Source organism: Mus caroli, chromosome X, assembly GCF_900094665.2.
Source record: "Mus caroli chromosome X, CAROLI_EIJ_v1.1, whole genome shotgun sequence".
Classification (NCBI taxonomy): domain Eukaryota; kingdom Metazoa; phylum Chordata; class Mammalia; order Rodentia; family Muridae; genus Mus; species Mus caroli.
The window spans coordinates 74,993,797-75,013,656 of NC_034589.1; the positions used below are offsets into that span (position 1 = coordinate 74,993,797).

A 19,860-nucleotide genomic window follows, 5' to 3' on the forward strand; every position below is an offset into this window, starting at 1 on the left:
GGGGGGCGCTATGGGGGACTTTTGGGATAGTATTGGAAATATAATTGAGGAAAATATGTAATAAAAATATTAAAAAAAAAAGAACATAGAAAATGGCTTAGTTACCTTATATAGTTAGTCTAATATTTAGGTTGTAAATGAGATTTATCAAATATTTACTGATTAAGAACTACCTAAGTTACTTAGAAGGACATGTTTCTGTAAGGGTTTAAATAACAAACATTCTATACTTTGTGAGATATAATTTCTGAACCAACTCTTCAATTCTGCCATTGTAGCATAAAAGCAACCATAAAAAATATGCAAGTTCAAATAAAATTCTGCCCATGAGACTTAGTTTGCCAACTCCTGAAATAAAAGGATATGATGAGTTCATAAATTAAGCCAAAATAAACATGACTCCTGACACATAACTAAATACTCCTGACACATAAGCAAACACAGAGTAAAGACTAAAAATAATTTTCAGAATATAAAATTAACAATAACATTTCACTTATAGCATAAACAGTTATGTACCTTACTTACAATTATGATGTAATTAATATATATAATTATATATATATCAAAATATTCTAATATTATAATACATATATTTAAAGAAATAAAATCAAGAGAAATTTTAGACAATAAATTCCATTGTCATATGTTTTTGATTACTATACCTTAAACAATTTTAAACTACTTTGTTTTATAATACATATAAGACATATACCTGCATTTCCCTTAAAATCCATTGCAAAAAGTGGAAATTCTTTTAGGTTGAACTCCACTCTGGCACGTGTCACACCTCTGTTTTTTATCATAAATGGAATAATTTCTGTAGTGCCAACATAGGTACCGCTAAAATTAAATGTGCTCTAAAAATAAAAAGAATAATAATTAGAAAGTATAATAGTATAATTATACTTACTGATATGTATAGCTAGATTTATAGTTTTATATTTATCAAGATTAACTGCCAAAAATATCTCTGTAAAGTTTTATCTTCCTCTTCCTCCATATCTTATATGTAAAAAACCAAAACACAATAATCCTGCTCCCCTTCTTCAAACTATTTATTAGATTATAGCTGCATAATAATTATAGCTAGTTACTGTTACTTTGTTTCTAGACTTTAAGTTTCTCAAGTCATTCCCTTCAATAACTAAGTTACAAACTTCCTCTTATTTTTGGCCTTCCTTCATTATCAGCAGATCAAGGTTCAATCTCACCAACAGTACTCATAAGGTTGTTCAAGTCTTTTAGTGCCTCATAGTTTAGCCTCATTTAAGCACCTTTCTCATTCCAACACTTAGTATTTACCCTTGTGTCTCTTAATCCTGGTGTCTGTACTGCCAGGAAGACACTTCTCTACAATGTAATTGCCTGATAAAGTGATGTGTCCATTAAAAGGTAAGATAAATTACACCATGGAAAGGATAACTTATTCCTTATACTAATTTGCCTTTTTATGTCACAATATCTGTTCAGATATCTGATTCTCCTAATGAAACACAACGTTGATTTTCATATACATTCATACGTGCATGTGTTCTTGTGTGTGTCCATGTTTAAATGAACATTGGGTACTTAATGAGTGTATGTAAACTCTAGCTCATACTCAAAGTACATGACTTTATCACCAACCTCTGTAAGGTATCTCATTATAGACTTATTATAAAATCAATTCCTTAGCAAAAGAAGCACACAGAACATTAAAGGGACACAGTGGCAAGAGTATGGCAAAATGGAGTAAAATACTTCATTAATATCAACCTATTTTGCACATGCTTTTTTAAAATTTTTTAAATGTATAATAAATGTTGTTTTCTAAATATACAAGCATTACTTTTATTATTCCTCCATTATATAATCATTTGGTTAAAATTTCTAATTATTAAGATACAAACTCAGTGCAGTAACTCTTACTACCGAGATTCTAAATGTATTTTTCAGATGCCATATTAGTACTGTTACTATCATTATTACTGAGAAATGATTTTGATATGAAATACAGGCTTGTATCTAATTTGTATTCATTCTCCCTCAGCCTACTGACTGTTACAGTTACAAGCAAATGACTAAAATTGATGAGTAAGTTATTTTTAAAAGACAGCTACATATCAAAACTTGAAAATAATAGGGCTTATTGATTAACAAAGATAAATATAAAGTGCTAAAAGTCATTGTATTTTATAGTAATTTGTAAAATGTGCCCCAAAATGGATTTGACATGAGGAAATAGAGTAATATAAAGCTTCACTGTTCAATATTTTTCCATAGTGTATATCATACTAAAGGAAAACACACTTTAGCTTTTATAGGACTTAATTGTCTTTTTTTCCTGTTATTGAAGTAGATTTTCTATACATAATACATCCTGCTTATGGTTGCCCCTCCATCTACTCTCTCGAGTTCCTCTCTATCTCCCATCCAATCTGGATGCATCCTTTTTCTAACTCTCATTAGAAAATAAGAAAGTATTTATGGGATAATAATATAATAAAATAAATTATATTAAGTTAAAAGTAAAACTAACAAATCAGAATTGGATAAAAGAAACAAGCAGAATGAAAAGAGCCCAAAGTAGGCACAAGAAAGAGAGACCTAATAATTCACACACTCAAAAACCCATGAAAACACTAAACTGGCTGTCTCTGTACATGCTTTCTCAGTATCTGTCCATTTATGTGTATGTTGATCATGTTGATTTCGTATCCTTTATAGTGACAATTCTGGAATTTTTAAAAAATATAGTAATATTATAAGAATATTTTATTCAGGGAACTCTATCATAGACATCTCTGAATATAATTTTTCTTGTCTCTGAATCCAATTTCTTTCTTATTAATTCTTCTTTTAGCACTATTAACAAACTGTACACACACCCCAAACACACACACACACACTGACCAACAACATAACCTGTCAGGGCTCTAGTATTATATATCCTCTAAAAGAATTCCCAGAATTCTAAACACACAATCTCAGAAACTATCTGCAGCTGGCAAAACCACATGTCTGCTAGAGCACGAGGCAAATCATAATCAGGTGCTGTGAAACAGCTCCACATCCTCAGACCTGTGATTAAAACAAAACAATATTCTTATAATATTTCTGCAATTTTTAAAGAAACCAATTTTCAAGAATTCTCACTACAGTCCTTGATTTCTTTGTGTCCTCTGGCTCCCCTTACATTCTTCATTTTTAATAATCCCACAGTCTTAAATAGGCTAGCTGAATGTCTGCTGCTCTGTAGATAACATGTATTTATCACTGAACAACTAGGATCAGAAATTAAAGCCTAATGCTAGAACATTTGTTGTACAACTAAAGTACAGACTGGTACTGAGGTACTGAGACAACCAGTTAAACTCTGTAATAATTATATTTTATAATTCAGCACCATAATAGCACCAGGTTGTGAAACAACTGGAAGAAATAAACAGAGTTGAAACCAAGCCCATGATAAAATAATTGTTATGGTGAAGAAGTTCCCAGTGTATAAGAGGTTGATAAGTTCTTATAAATGTAACAATGAAGGAACATAACAGTCTGATTTATTAATGCAAGTTTTTTCAGATAAATGAACTAAAATTTAACCTTGGAAATGTTGTAAAGGAAAAAGAAGAGAAAAGGTGAAGAAAAAAGAAAAAGATGACAATGAAGAAACATAGGTGTGTGTGTTAAAATTAGCTTGTGAAAATAAACATAAAAACTACATCTCAAGAAGTCTTTGTACCCAGAATATATACATGTGACCTGCCATGATGACTGTGCTTGCAATACCAAAAGCCAGAAATAACAAAAGGGAAGAACAATGGAATGAGGATCCTAATTATATATGTTTAAATATATAGTATAGTTTCATACAACCTAAATAAATAGTGGATACACAATATTCATTTAAAATAACTCATCAAAACTTGCAAACAATTCATAAACATTGTAAAAACTCAAAACTAGGACAATTACACCAATAGCTAAGGCAGATATATATATACATAAATACATATACACACACACACAGTAAAAGATAAGAACATAATGAAATCATTTTAACAATAATGATAGCTTCTTTATGCCTAAGTTCTATGTTTTAGTCATTAAAAACTCAATATTCTGCTTTATTACTTACATTTATATCATGTATATTAACTATTTATGACATATAAAATTATTTGTAGGCATCAGTTGATTGACTATGGATACAACATAACTATAACAGTCATAAAAGTCATAAATTCAGCAAACAAGCAAATGGCATACTCACAGGTGAGATTTCAACATCAGGAATTTCGACAGATCCACCAATCCTAAGATCTATGACATTTGCATGGTGAATAGCAACCTGATTTAAGAGAAATAGGGAATTTTGAATTTTGTAGAAATTGTATTAAATTATAATCATATATAAATGAAAAATTACATGTCACTAAATGCTACTTTGAAATTTAAATAGAATTTAAATAAAATTATATATGCCTGTGTGTATGCATACATGAATTGATACATAAAAATATATTCTGGCAGTTATTACTACATTTCGTCTTTAGCAATATTGATGCTGCTTGGAAAACGAGTGTAGATTGCATAGGTATTTAACTGTAAAATATTATGCATTTGACTAGACCTGACTATAATTCTATACAACATATTTCTCCTCATCTAATTACAACAGACTAGTCAAAAATAACTTAAGTATGGCTGAATGAAATATACTTTGTTCCACAGAAACTTATGAATGTACAAAATAGCGATGAAAACAGGTCAAAATGTTCTATGAGTTTACTATTGTATTTAATACATTATTTTCTTTTTAAATACCTGATATACTTTGGCATAGCTCTCTCAAGAACCCTAATTTCAAAATGAAGATAACTAAAGCTTAGAAAGGCCAATGCTTTTTTTTTTCTTTTGAGGTTCATAAATTTAAATTTCAACACAATTAAGCCTAAACATAGCCTACGCAAATACTGAACCTTCACCAAGAAAATTAATATAGTAAATAAAAATCAGCAACAATAACAAATATTCTAGATCCTTCTGTGATAAAACTCCATTTGAGTAGCTGTGGAAAGGAGTTTAAGATTAAGAGACTCTCAAAACAACATAGGCTACTGCCATTTCCTTTGATTGCCTCCAAAACCTTGAAGGTAAGACTCTATTATTGAAGATACCACACATTATGGTTATAGGAATAGAGGAATCCAGCTTGAACTGACTAGGGTGCCTCCTTCCTGAGCACTAGTTTTCATAGTATTAGAAGATGTTATACAAGTTGCTAAGGGAAAGAAGCAATAGTCAAACTCCACTGTAATGACTACAAACCACAATGATCTGCTTGGAAATGTATCTCCAATAGTGGAACAATATACTATTATATTGGGGTGACTAACTTAAGACCCACATCATGAAAGGAATTCATGTCTGGTACTATAAATCAAGCCAACTACCCACAAACAGAGAAGTCATAGACTCAAGGATAACTTACTATGGTCACTTTCCTAAAAAAAATTGCAATTTCTAACTGCATTCTAAATATTTATGCTCAAACCCAGAGCTAAATATGGTTTTCATTCCTCATTAAATAAGCTACATTTTTATAGCAGATGCAGACTATGAGGTTGTAACTGGCGAAAACACAGAGAAAAAAATGATCATGGCTGCCTAACTCCAATTCAAACATCTACAACACAACCCTTATACCTACAGCTCAAGAAAAACCATAGAAGATGAGAAAGATTGTAAGAGGCAGAAGATCAGAATGTCCACTGCTTCCCATAATTACAGTTTTCCTAATTTTCCTAACTAATGCCATGGGGGAAATTCATCTGTTTCTGTGAGAACAGGGAAGATTTGTCGAAACTCAGAAGAGCCAAAAATCCTAAAATTTTATATAAAACTGCCTCATGCTGATTGGTATTCATTTCAACTTAGTAAAAACATCACCTAACAATTTTCTTGAAAATAATTTTCAAAAACTGCTCCCCAATTACTGCTACTTAATTTTTTTCATCCTCTGTGTATTTATTCATTCTGAACACTTTGTATGAATATTATTATATAGTCTACGATATGTAGCCACATTCATTCAGATTCATATCTCCCAGTTTCGTTCATTCACTTGCTTGAATCACTAATTCATCCCTTTGTTATTGTCAAATAATATACGACATAGATATACCACAATTTATTCATCTTCTCTCTTGAAAGTTGATGGATCATTAGGCTAGTTCTAGTTTTGTAAATTATGAACAATGCTAATAAGAACATTCACAGGCAGATTTTACATGAATAGAAGTTTTTTTGTGATCTCTGGGAGATATCTGAGTATGAATAGAATTGCTTAGTCTGTCTTCTGGTAACCCATTTCTTATGATATTTATTTACTTATTTTTTAATTAGATATTTTCTTCATTTACATTTCAAATGCTATCCCAAAAGTCCCCCAGACCCTCCCCCAACTCCCCTACCCACCCACTCCAACTTCTTGGCCCTGGTATTCCCCCGTACTGAGGCATATAAAGTTTGCAAGACCAAGGGGCCTCTCTTCCCAATAATGGCCGACTAGGCCATCTTCTGCTACATATGCAGCTAGAGACACGAGCTCGGGGTGTACTGGTTAGTTCATACTTAATTTTTATTAGATAATTTGGGCATGGTTAATATTTTGAGATCTCTAAAACGTACATGTTTAGAGTTAATTCAATTTATTTATAAATGATAGCTTATTTTTTTCACTGTTATAATTGAAAAACTCTATTAATTAGTAATGAAATAAATATATTTTAATCACAAATGTATGCAATAACTTTGTGATAACATGCTTATTATAAAGATTTATAAAAATGTTAATACATATACATGGACACACATAAATACATATACAAACATACATATACAGAGAGAGAAAAAAATTACCAAATACATAAACAGACATACCTTTGCTCTTGTATCAAACTTTTCTGCTACAGAGGGTGTACAGGAGATATTAAGAACAGTTATTCCCCCAAATGGGATTATTCCCTCTGATGGAACAATATTAATGGTAGACAAAAGGCTTTGATCACAAACCTGCAATCAAAAATTGGTAGATGCTATAGTTGCCTTACAAAATAATAATATCAAAAGTTTTACAGGAAAGCATCTATAGTACTTCCTATACACAGGCTCACTGGGCATACGATATTAAGTAATTTTTTTGTAATAGAACTTGACTATATTTAATAGACAAATCATACAAATTACAACAACTAATTACTTTAATCTAGTCCATGTTGGATGGAAATGGAGAGGAGCCTGAAGAAAAGAGGGTCCAGCAACAGGCCAAAAGTGGGATCTAGCTCAAGGGGACGCCCCAAGGCTATGGAGCACTCACAGAAAGGGACCTATCATGACTGCCCTCCAAAAGACCCAACAAGCAGCTGAAAGAGTCAGATGCAGATATTTCCACCCAACCAGTGGACAGAAGCTGCCGACCCCTGTTGGTGAATTAGGGAAAGAATTAGGAAAGAAGTTGAGAAGGGCGATCCTGTAGGAGGACTAACAGCCTCAATTAATCTGGACCCCCAAGATCTCTCAAACACTGGACCATCAAACAGATAGCATACACCAGCTGATATGAGGACCCAAAAACACATACAGTAGAGAACTTCTGGGTCTGTGTTCATTCAGAGATGATGCACCTAACCCTCAAGAGAGTAGAGGCCCCAGAGAGTTTATAGGTCAGGTGTGGTGGGGGTATCCATGTGGACAAGAGGTGGGGTGGGTAGGAGGTGTGGGATGTGGAGCAGTCAGAGAATAGATGGGGAAACAGAAATGGAATAAGGAATGTAAAAACTAAATTAAAAATAAAATAAAAAATAAAAGCATATAATGAACTATGCAGTCTATCATTACTTAGTACTCATATTTAAAACACTTTTCACTCTTAATGAAACCAAATTACACGAAAAGAAAATAGGGGGAAAAGCAAAACTTATAATTTTGGAAAGTAGAAGAACAAATTTGATAAAATATACTCGGGAAATCTACTAATAATAACTTGAACACTGCCTTGTGTCCATCTATAAATAGTAAAGTATTATCACTCAACAGTATATTTGGAACCAACAAACTTGATTCAAATCATAATATGACCTGATCCAAGTAAGAATCCTTAATTCTGAATTACCTTGAAATAAGCATGGTTTTGCCCTACATTGTGAAGAATGGCTTTCCTCCACGTAGTTAAACCTTGAGAACAATTACTGAACAGTATTCTTGGCTCTAAAAATGTGACTTTAGTGTGACCAACCTAGTTATAAAAGAAATAGACAAATTATCAAAAATAATAGCAAATCAAGTAGTTTCTTCCTCAGACAAGTATAAATAGCATTTACCTGTTCTACCATATATACACATACATTTAATCCTATAAATATATAACTGTTATTAATTTATCTAGTGTAGTCTGTTCATAGCTTTAAAAGGTTTTAAGATGGACAAAGAAATAAAGCCCATTTTCTCATTGGGAAAGAGAATAAAGTAATGAAAGAAGTGACAAAAATATACCCCTACCATATAACTGGAAATACAGAATCATTAAGAATTTTAAAATATAACATGTTAGATTTTTCTGAATATTTAAGACAAAGAAAATATAACACATCTCTCGAAGTAATAGTGGACAATAATTTACTGGTGGAATGCTTCCATAGTATATGTGAATCCCTGGGTGTTATCCCCAGTCACAATACACACACACACACACACACACACTCCCCATACACATACTAATTACTGAAAGGCCCTAAGAGCTATCGCTTACCCAGTTACATATTTTGATATTTAAAAGAGTTCAAATATCATCTAAATAAAGAGAACAAGTTGTTAAAAATGAAATCAACTAGACATACTTCACTAGAAGCCATCTTCATTGAGCTTAATATGTACTTGTACAAATATTATCCCTAAATGAGAATGGGGGCATACTTCACTTTGATTGGTAAAATTACACAGGCCCAGAGATTTGTCACTTCTGTCAAAAAAAAAAAAAGCCACTTCATAGAACTAATAAACAATGGAATACTATTTTCAAATGTGGCCAAAATAGATGTCTACAGTATTAAAGTGAAGTAATCAGGCATTATGTGCAACTGTAACATATTTTGTCCAAGTACTATTGAGTTAAATGCATTTTACACTAGACTTAATGATATCTTTATAAAATATTGTTATTATATCAGCTTTTAAAACATTCTTACAATTATTTGAAAAACATTTTTGTAACTGGAATAATGAGTTGTGAAACTAAGCTAAAACAGAAGGAAAAAAGGAAATCAGTTTTTACAAATATGTGATAATATTTAATTAACATTTTATTTAAACATTTTCTGTTTTTCCATTCTTTCTTCAGAGTTAAATTTAAAGTTTTCAGAGCTTTACCTGAAATGATCCATTTTATAGTCTAGCTGTCTAGGTTATTTCCTTGTCTAACTCACTAATGATTTCATAGTTTTTTTTTTTTAATTTCATAGTTTATTTCATTCTTATTGAATAATGGGATAGGGAACAGAGAAAACAAATTTTACTAGAAAGGGTAACATTAAAGGCTGTGAAAGCCATTTAGATCTGGAAATAAATTACAATTAAGCCATCCCTGGCATTTGTGAACTTGTAATAGTTACTTAAACACACTAGTCTTCCAATTTTTCATATTATTACTACAATTATATATAATATATATGAATATGTACAATAAATGCCTCAGGATTTTTAAGGATGAGCTAATAAGTAAACACCACTTAACACAGCACTTGACACATAGTAATTACTCAGTAAATAATATCTATTATTACTGCTAAACCTATACTATTAAACTACTCATTTTTATGTTACTTAAAAATACATATAGGTGTCTCTTGTGAGACTATGCCAGGGCCTAGCAAACACATAAGTAGATGCTCACAGTCAGCTATTGGATGGATCACAGGGCCCCCAATGGAGGAGCTAGAGGAAGTATCCAAGGAGCTAAAGAGATCTGCAACCCTATAGGTGCAACAACATTATGAACTAACCAGTACCCCGGAGCTCTTGACTCTAGCTGCATATGTATCAAAAGATGGCCTAATCGGCCATCACTGGAAAGAGAGGCCCATTGGACATGCAAACTTTATATGCCCCAGTACAGGGGAACGCCAGGGCCAAAAAGTGGGAGTGAGGGGGGGGAGGGTATGAGGGACTTTTGAGATAGCATTGGAAATGTAATTGAGGAAAATACCTAATAAAAATATTTTAAAAAATACATATAGGTAAAAAATACATATAGGTTGAATATATGAGCAACTGAGTACATTATTAAACTTGTTAGACACAATCACATCAGCATCAGATAAATACTAGGTATATCCTCACTGAGAGTTAAAATGAAAAAGAAGCATGTTAGCTAAACACTTGAAATACATATCCATATCATCCATGCAAGTTTGAGAAATAACAATATGCAATTTATATGCAATGCTAGTAGGAGTCAGCTTATTTCAAGCTGATAGCTGAGGAAAGACCCTAATGTGTTGAAAGTGACTTCCAATCCCTAAAATTGAAGAGTCATTTATGTATAAACTACAAGCACCTTTATAAATGAAACACAATAGATCACTATGTCTAGAAAATATAGGTGGAATTCAATGAAAGTGCACTAGTTCTCTTGACATTGGCTGGGATGCACAGGCAAAAATGCATTCTTGATGACCCAAACTCATATTGCTAGGGCATCCTGGCTTAGGAACTACCATGGAAATAAAGTTTATTAGGTCACATCTTTCATTTTTATTGTAAGAAACATTTTTTTGGGGGGGTTGTTTGTTTGTTTTGTAAGAAACATTTTATAGTAATAAAAAGCCTGTTTTCCTCTTATAAAAATCACATAGTCTTTCCCATACTTAATTATTAACTAGAGTATTAGATTAACAGTACAATATAGTAGGAATATAATTTTCTTTACTGTATTTTATGTTGTTTGTTAATTAAACAAGTTACTCTCAATTGGCTCCCATGGTGGTATTACATATTTACCAAGCCTCTGTCAATCTAGTGTTGTTATATAATGTTCTTGGATACAGGGGTGAGCTTTTACTCTTAGTGGGCAAGTGGTTCTATAAAGTATCTAAAATAATTATTACATGAATTCTATTTTACATGTATATATAAGCCAAGATAACTATATATCCAGATAATCCAGATACTATAGATGAAAATCACATTGAAGAGAAATAATTACATGTGCAATACACTTCAGTATCAAAGTATTTCCTCCAGAGACTTGTAGCAAAAATTCTCCCTTGTCCGGAGAACTAAAACCTGGCTGCCATGTGACTTCACATTCCAATGAACAATATGGATCAACAGTGCCTACAGAGAACAAGATAAAATAAGGCACTTAACATATTTTCATTATTTATTTTTCAAACATTCATGATAACAGCTGATTTAAAGATATAATGGCATTATAAATCAAATTAAAACTAAATTTAAATAAAGAGAAAGTATAAGTGAGACATTATTAAATAAGCACAGTCCTAACAGATTTCATGAAACCAAAATATAAGTTGGTTTTCCTAGTAAATAAAAGAAATGTATATCAAAATATACCAGAGTTTGATAAATATCAGAAAAAAATTTATGGCAATGAACATTAGGACTAGAGAAACAAAGATGATATAATCTCATTTGTGAATCCTGACAAAATTACCTCCTCTAACTTCTGAATATTCTGCTTTCAGATGGAAGAATTAATATTATGACTTTTAATCTAGAGATTAACTTCTGATGGAACTAAAATGAATAAACATATCTCTGTATTTCAAATGTACTGAGAGACCATGTGATATCAGAAAAATGGTGTATAAAATGGTGGCTATCTTTAAATTTACTATTTTAAAAGGAGATGATGTATAAAAGAACGGAAGAGATGAGGGAACTCTGAAGTATTCCAAGAAAATAGAGAAACTTCTTTGCATGCATTTGAGTTTTGACATGAAGGATGAATGAGCAAGAATACTGGCAGATTGCAAAATGTGGGAGTGACATAAAAGTGACCAAAGAAAATGATTCACTAAAAAAAAAAAAAAAAAAAAAAAAAAATACCAGCAAACAATACCTGATGGGAAGTTATTCCTTGGAAAGAAAGAAGCTTCTGAAATTTGGGGACACAGGACACTAAATGGAAGACATGAGTGACCATTACAAACAAGTTTTGCTTAGGGTTAGTTAGTTTGACTTGCATGTAGGGCAAGGTTTTCTATCTTTAAATGAAGCAATAGAATGCTGACCTCTGATTTTTGCAATGGCCATACAGGGCAATCAACACTCAATCATGGGATGGACATAGTCTAAGATGATCAGAAAATACCAAGTGACATACTTTCAATATTCTTGGATGCTAATTCTGTACTATGAACAGTAATTGATAAATTAAAGAGAGCTGACTAGAGAAGTTTGCTGTCTACAGGTCTGTCAAGATCACACTGACTGAAAGCAACTAAAAATCCTGATATTAGAGCATTAAAGAGACAGACGTTTGTTCTGGAAGTCTACAGCCCATTGGAATTAAGCAATGGATGTGAATGGTTGTGATGAAAAGTAAAAAAGAAGATTCAATGATGCAAAACAGTGACAGGAGGTGATACATAAAAAAGGATTAGCAATTCATGTTGATGAGTCTGTATGAAGAGAATTTCTGCCTCCAATCAGCACAATTAAGTTTCTAAGAATATTGTGCATATTAGGGAATAAAGAAAGAAGTGTCTTATGCATGGCTTAAGTAAGTCTGGAGTTGGTAGAACAGGTACTGCATATAATTAAGTTTTAAGAACCCCCATGAAGACCAAACTGCACATCTGCTCTATGTGTCTCGGGGGGGGGGGGGGGGGGAGGAGGAGGCTAAAGTCCAGCCAATGCTCTCTGGCTGGTGGTTTAGTATCTGGGAGCTCCCAAGGGGCCAGATTAGTTGACTCTGTTGTCCTCCTGCCTAAGAGATAGGGATCTCTTCGGGGTTCCTCAACCCTTCTATAAACTCTTTTACAAGACCCCCTATGCTCCGTCTAATGTTTGGCTATGGGTCTTGGAAACTGTTTCCATCTGCTGCTGTGTGGAGCCTCTCAGAGGACAAGCCATGCTAGACTCCTTTTCTACAAGTATAACAGAGTATCATTAACAGTGTCAGGGATTGGTTCTTGCTCATGAGATGGGCCTGAGTTTGGTTGGGCATTTCCTCTCTCTCTGCTCCATCTTTGTCCCTGCACATCTTGCAGGGTGGACACATTTTGGGTCAGAGGTTTTGTAGGTAGGTTGCTGTTCTTATCCCTCCACTGGGAGTTCTGCCTGGAGGCAGGAGGTAGCCACTTCTGACTCCATACCCCTCACTGCTAGAGGTCTCAGCCAGAGTTATCCTGGCCCAGTTCTAGGTCTCCTGCTCATCCCACAGACACATGCCCCTCCCCAGCCAATTTCCATTATCTTTCTCCATTGGTCTTCCTACACCTGATCCCCGGCCCTGATGAGTTTCCAATCTCCACTCCACAACAAGTTCGTTCCTCCATCAACCTCCAATATCTATTTTATTTCCACTTCTGAGAAATATTCAAGCTTCCTACATTAGCTCCAGGGAGTTTAGAGGTCAGGTGGAGTGGGGGATGGGGGCATCCACATGGATACAGGGGATTGGGGAGGAGGTATGGGATGTGGAACAGAGGGTGGATGGGGCGAAAATATGGAGTGTATATAAATAAATAAATTTATAAAAATACTTTTTATTATATGATTTGAGGCATAACAATTTATTTTCTAAATAACAATTGCTCATAAACTATAACTAAAGAGATTGAGGAGAAAGTATGGAAGGAAGGAAAATGAGGAAAAAGGTAGGAAGCAAGGAGTAGAAAATAGAAATAAATACCAAGTTATGTGATAAACTGCTCATATTCTCAGGATGCTTTCAAATGAAAAAAAAAATAGTACAAGAGTAAGATTTTTTTCACAGCACTCACTGGTAAATGGATATTAACCAAAAAGTACAGAATATCCAAGATAGACCCCACAGACTCTAGGATGTTAAACAAGAAGGAAGGCCCTAGTATGCATGCTTCAATCCCACTTAGAAGGGAGAACAAAATAATCTGGGGAGACAGAGGAAATGAAGGCCTGGGTGAGAGTGGAGAGAGGGAGAAAAAAAAAAAAAACAGCCAGAATCAGGTTTGGATGGATACAGAAGAGAAGCCTAAAAGGTCAGGCGAATGAATGGCAATATGTAGCTGCCATTGGTGGGGTTGAGGAGAACCTCTAGAAAGTCCCAGAGACCTGGAGTGTGGGAGGTTCCCAGGATTCAATGGGGGTGACCTCAGCTGAAATTCCTAACAGTGGGGAGATGGAACTTGAAGGTACTATCTCCAGTAGCCAGACAGGATTCCCTAGGAAGGAATGGGGACACCAACCCACCTACAAAATTTTTGAACCAAAATTGTTCCTGTCTAAAAGAAATGCAGGGACAAAAATGAAGCAGAGACCCAAGAGCTGACCAGGGACCAAACCAACTTGGGATCTGTCCCATGGGCAACCAAACCCTGACACTACTACTGATGCTATGTTATGCTTGCAGACAGTAGCCTAGCATGGCGTTCCTCTGAGAGGCTCTACCAGAAGCTAGCTGAGAGGGATGCAGATACTTAAAGCCAACCATTGGACTGAGATAGGGGGAACTCCTAAAGGATTGAAAGAGATGAAAGGGAGGGCGACCCCATAGGAAGACCAACAATGTCAACTAACCCAGACCCCTGAGAGCTCCCAGAGACTAAGCCACCAAGCAAAGAGCATACAAAGGCTGGTCCTATGCTCCTGGCACATAAGTAGCAGAAACCTGTCTTGTCTGTCCTCTGTGGAAGAGTATGTGCCTAATCCTGTAGAGACCAGGGTGGGGGAATGCCCTCTAGGGGGGCACTCTCTCAGAGGTGAAGGGGAAAGGGGATGTGGAGAGGCATTCTGTAAGGACTGGGAGGTTGGCAACATTTGAGATGTAAATAAATAATTAATTAATAAAATAAAATAAATTTTTTCACAATCATGCACCTATCCATTTATTGTTGTACCATCCTCTGTGAATCATTATAATTTTCTATACATTTAATATTAAATATTATCTTATATTTATATGTATGTGTGATACATGCATGAAATAGTCTTCAGAAATCTTATGTCCTTAGAAGATATGTACTCACAGCACAATACAATGATGTTTGCCAATTACAATGTGTTACTACATAAAGCACACTTTAGAAGTTACTGCATAACAAATACATTACATGAAACTAAGAGATTACACAAAGTTAAATGGATGGTTAACTAATTGAGGGGCTCATCAGAAACAGTAATTCAGATTTGCTTATACTAGTGTTCTTATTAAATGACAGTCTTAAGGTTTTACATATATATAATTGAATTTGTCACCAGTTATAATTAAACTAATTTAAAATGTAAGAAAATAAAAGTCACTAAATCATCTTATAATTATACTCAAATTATATAAGTAATGACATTTTTTCAGGAATATTTGCAATGGTTAATGTTGTCATTGTTTAGATTGAGGGGCCCAGTTGTGTGATTAAACACCAAGCAAAATAATAGCTTTGACAATATTCAGATGTGATGTGAATAAATTAGATTTAAAATACTTAACTGAAAAATACAGCATAAATTAAGTCATAGAATGTAATTTGATATATGATATATACATATATATACATATGTATGTATACATCTACATATATATGATATATATATATACAGATGTTTACACAAGAAAATGCATATTCAGCTTATATTTAATATCAGTGGGTCTTTTTCAGTAATTTGACAACCTTAAATGATTTAGAGCCTGTAAATTTAACCTTGCCATTGATCTGAATATGGTACTATCACTTTTTCTCTGGGTATGTAGCCTCCCACCTTGTCTTGTAAACATCTGACTTGTTAAGCCACATAGTTAACCAAGACCTTATATCTCCATCTCTATCCCTTATTGTGTTTGTTAGAACCTCAAAACAGAATATTTATTTTTAAGTCATATTTACTCACATAAAAATAAATGCCCCTAATGATAGTATCTATTTACTTCTATGCTCTTACCATAAGTAGATGGTACATATTCAATAAATAGTTAATTCCTGAATATATAAATGAATAAATGAATTTCTATATAAAACAAATCAAATAAACTATTACCTTGGGCTGGACAAATAGTAAATGCAATTCCTCTCAATGTAGTTACTGGTTTCCATCCAAATTGGGCAGGGCAATTGAGATGATTATATAGCCTAACTGTACCACGAAAACATGTTTTCAACAAGAAGGATTGTGGTCTCAGTACAATCTCATTAGAAGACAGCTCAAGTTTTACAGGCAGGATGGTAGCCATCACTAATATGTGTCCACCAGGTATGCTATTAATTTTAAAGGTGAATGATCTGTAACAGTGTAGAAATTCCCAAATTTAACTAATAGTACAAGTATCTACTTATGATTACAGACTTCATATATATGCTATACATTACCATACAATATTAATTCTGAAAATAATGATGGAGATAAATTAGATTGTCACTGAACTATAAAAGCATACAAGTGTACAAAGTGATGTTTTTTACATACTTTCTATACTTTGGGAGAAAAAATAATCTATGTTACAATTATTGAAATAAATTAATATATTATAAATTATTCTAATGAGCAGAAACTGAGAAATAAACCTTACTTCCAAAATTTTCCACTTGTGGAAGATTCAAATACCATCGAAATATATGTACTAGATGTAGGTGGGATCACATATGAAAATTGGTTGGTTTTCTGAAGTTCTTCAAAATCAACATCTAACTGGATCAATATATACATGGGCAGCATATTAACAATATGAAGTAGCTGAGCATTTGTAGATTTCACACAAATATTACCAAAATTAAGGACAGATGGTCCTGAAATAATCAAAGTAAAATTAACACAAAAATATTTAGTATAATATCACAGAACTACTTAGTATAGCAGATAAGATTAGCTGTACTTTTATCTAGTTGATGATAGTTTCATGCATAGATACTATTGCTTCATGTTCAATGTGAATATATTTTAGTATGGAAATTTTTTTTTGTTTTTGTTTTTTTGAGACAGGGTTTCTCTGTATAGCCCTGGCTGTCCCGGAACTCACTTTGTAGACCAGGCTGGCCTCAAACTCAGAAATCCGCCTCCCTCTGCCTCCCCAGTGCTGGGATTAAAGGCGTGCGCCACCACTGCCCGGCTAGTATGGAAATTTTATGGTAAAATAAGCACAATGAAATTCCAATCATCACTTTGACCTGCAACATTTCACCAATGTCTACTTCTATAATACACTTATTTTATTCAACAACATGCAATTCATAAAAATATAGTAATTTTCAACACATGATTAATTACTTCCCTAAGGGTTCCCCTTTAAATGCCAAAGGCTTTTGCTGTAATCTTTATAATTATATATGATCTCATTTTTATTTTGAGACAAGATTGAACTATGTAACCAAGGCCAGCTTTGAATTCATGATGCTCCCTTTTATGGATCTATTCTTCATATGCATCATCACCCCACATTGTTTTCAATCTTCTAACTGTAATAGGTTGTCATAAAGAATATATTGACTATGTTTAAATATATAATATACTGACATACATGCACAAATGTTGAATACTGACCACTTCAAAACATTATCTTGTATGTCATTACCTTTAATCCCTCTCACTAGTCCCAAAATATTTCTCAAAAAAAAAATCATATACATTATTATGCACCAGTTTTCTTTCCAGAGTTTCTTTAAATTACATTTATTTATTTATTTATTTATTCATTTATTCACTTATTTGTGTGTTTGCATGTATAAAGAGATAATTATATTTTATTTTTATCAATATATCACATTTTTTTATTTTTAACTGCATATTACACTAGTCCCAAAATATTTCTCAAAAAAAAATCATATACATTATTATACACCAGTTTTCTTTCCAGAGTTTCTTTAAATTACATTTATTTATTTATTTATTTATTTATTTATTTATTTATTTATTCATTTATTCACTTATTTGTGTGTTTGCATGTATAAAGAGATAATTATATTTTATTTTTATCAATATATCACATTTTCTTATTTTTAACTGCATATTTTATCCTATGGGACATGGTTTATTTATGTCGATATTATGGAATAGTAAATAATGGTAATTAGCATATGTATCACCTCATAAATTTGACAGGTGTTTAATTAAAGGCTCAAAACTCTACTCTCAGCAATGTTCATATATGCATTATCTTTTTAATTATAACTACCACATTGTACAATAGATCTTGATGACAATAATACCTATAAGCTGGGGTTGGAGATTGCTGCTGAGGCAATCTTTCTTGGTCTAAATCTAGGACTACTATCAGCTAGCCTGCCACCTGAGCACAGAGCTATCACTTATCCACCTATGGATCCTCATGTGTCTTTAGTTCAAGTAGAGGTTCACAACTTAGGAAGTGAAGGCAAAAGCTCTAACAATGACACATCTGTCCAAGAACCGTTGCATAATTACTATTATGTGGTAAAATGAGCCATGATCTTCCTATTCTATCATTTTAATTCAATCTGCTTTTGAGAGGCAGAGAGAATACAAATAAAATCGTGTGAGTAAGGATATGAGTAGGATCTACAAGGAACTGGTGAAGGTGTGTGTGATCAAATATATTGCACAAAAAATAGTAAAATCAACACACACACACACAAATCAACCAACCAACCAACAAACAAAAAGACCATAGCAGATTTATGCATAATCTTACCAACAATTACTTGATGAATTTGCTTTGGTGTCAAAACTTTGCTGCAGTCATGTTTTTCTTGGTGAGTGGTTGGCTTCGATTTAAGCCCTCTGGTGATCTGTTTTTCCAAAATTAATCATTCAATATTAGTAAGAGACATTTGAAGAATTCTCATGATGTGAAAACAAACTGAAAAACATTGTACATGCCTTTCTCTGCAGACATTCTGACTCTCTAGATGCTATTTTCTTGGTGCTTAACAATCTGTTAGCTTTGAGAGAAGTTTTTAAGGATGGAGGTATTTCCTCTTCTATTTCTGATTGAGATAGTAATGGTGACTTTAGGCCAGATAATGGCAGCATGCCAATATCTACTTCATTAACTGGAACCTTTCGTTCCCTATTTTAAAAAATGATGATGATATGATATTATTCATGAATAATTACATATTATATATTATTATAATTACCATTATTAACAATAATATCATCAATAACAATAATAATAATGAGTAATGGAGGAAGTTCTTCAGAAAATACAGTTGTAAATACAAATATCCTTCATGGGAAACCTTATAGCCTAATCTATATCTATTTACCTGAATTGGTATACTAATCTGCAGAGCGTTTTCCTCCACTATATGGCCTCAACTCTTCTTAAACACCTCACAGAGGAAGTTATAGCCAAACCTATATCATTGTCACACTCAAAGGGCAGATGACAGCCACTGAGGGGTTTGGAGTAAAGCAAAATGTATCTTTGGTTCAAGATGGAAACAATGATTGATAGCATTTATGTTCAAAAGAATCTTGCCATCAAACTAAGTACACACTTGATCTGAAATACATTAAGTCTTCCCCTGATGTATGTACTCTGATTCCAACATCCTACACAGCATTGTCTTGGCAACATGATTTTGCTGAAAGGACCCTGATATAGCTGTCTCTTGTGAGGCTATGCCAGTGCCTGGCAAATACAGAAGTGGATGCTCACAGTCATCTATTGAATGGAACACAGGG

The 19,860-nt window shown here is 33.2% G+C and overlaps 1 protein-coding gene across 1 annotated transcript in view; it reads right to left on the reverse strand.

Annotated features, from left to right (window-relative positions):
* Positions 1 to 19,860, reverse strand: part of Cfap47 (cilia and flagella associated protein 47) — a 238,201-nt gene that overhangs the window by 195,901 nt on the left and 22,440 nt on the right. Inside the window, exons 12-20 of the mRNA XM_021153316.2 lie at positions 19,051 to 19,240; positions 18,863 to 18,959; positions 16,769 to 16,985; positions 16,240 to 16,481; positions 11,246 to 11,376; positions 8,159 to 8,281; positions 6,928 to 7,059; positions 4,256 to 4,333; positions 716 to 860 (exon numbers count right to left, since the gene is read on the reverse strand). Coding sequence (XP_021008975.2) covers positions 716 to 860; positions 4,256 to 4,333; positions 6,928 to 7,059; positions 8,159 to 8,281; positions 11,246 to 11,376; positions 16,240 to 16,481; positions 16,769 to 16,985; positions 18,863 to 18,959; positions 19,051 to 19,240 — 1,355 coding nt within the window. The remainder of the gene's footprint in view (positions 1 to 715; positions 861 to 4,255; positions 4,334 to 6,927; positions 7,060 to 8,158; positions 8,282 to 11,245; positions 11,377 to 16,239; positions 16,482 to 16,768; positions 16,986 to 18,862; positions 18,960 to 19,050; positions 19,241 to 19,860) is intronic.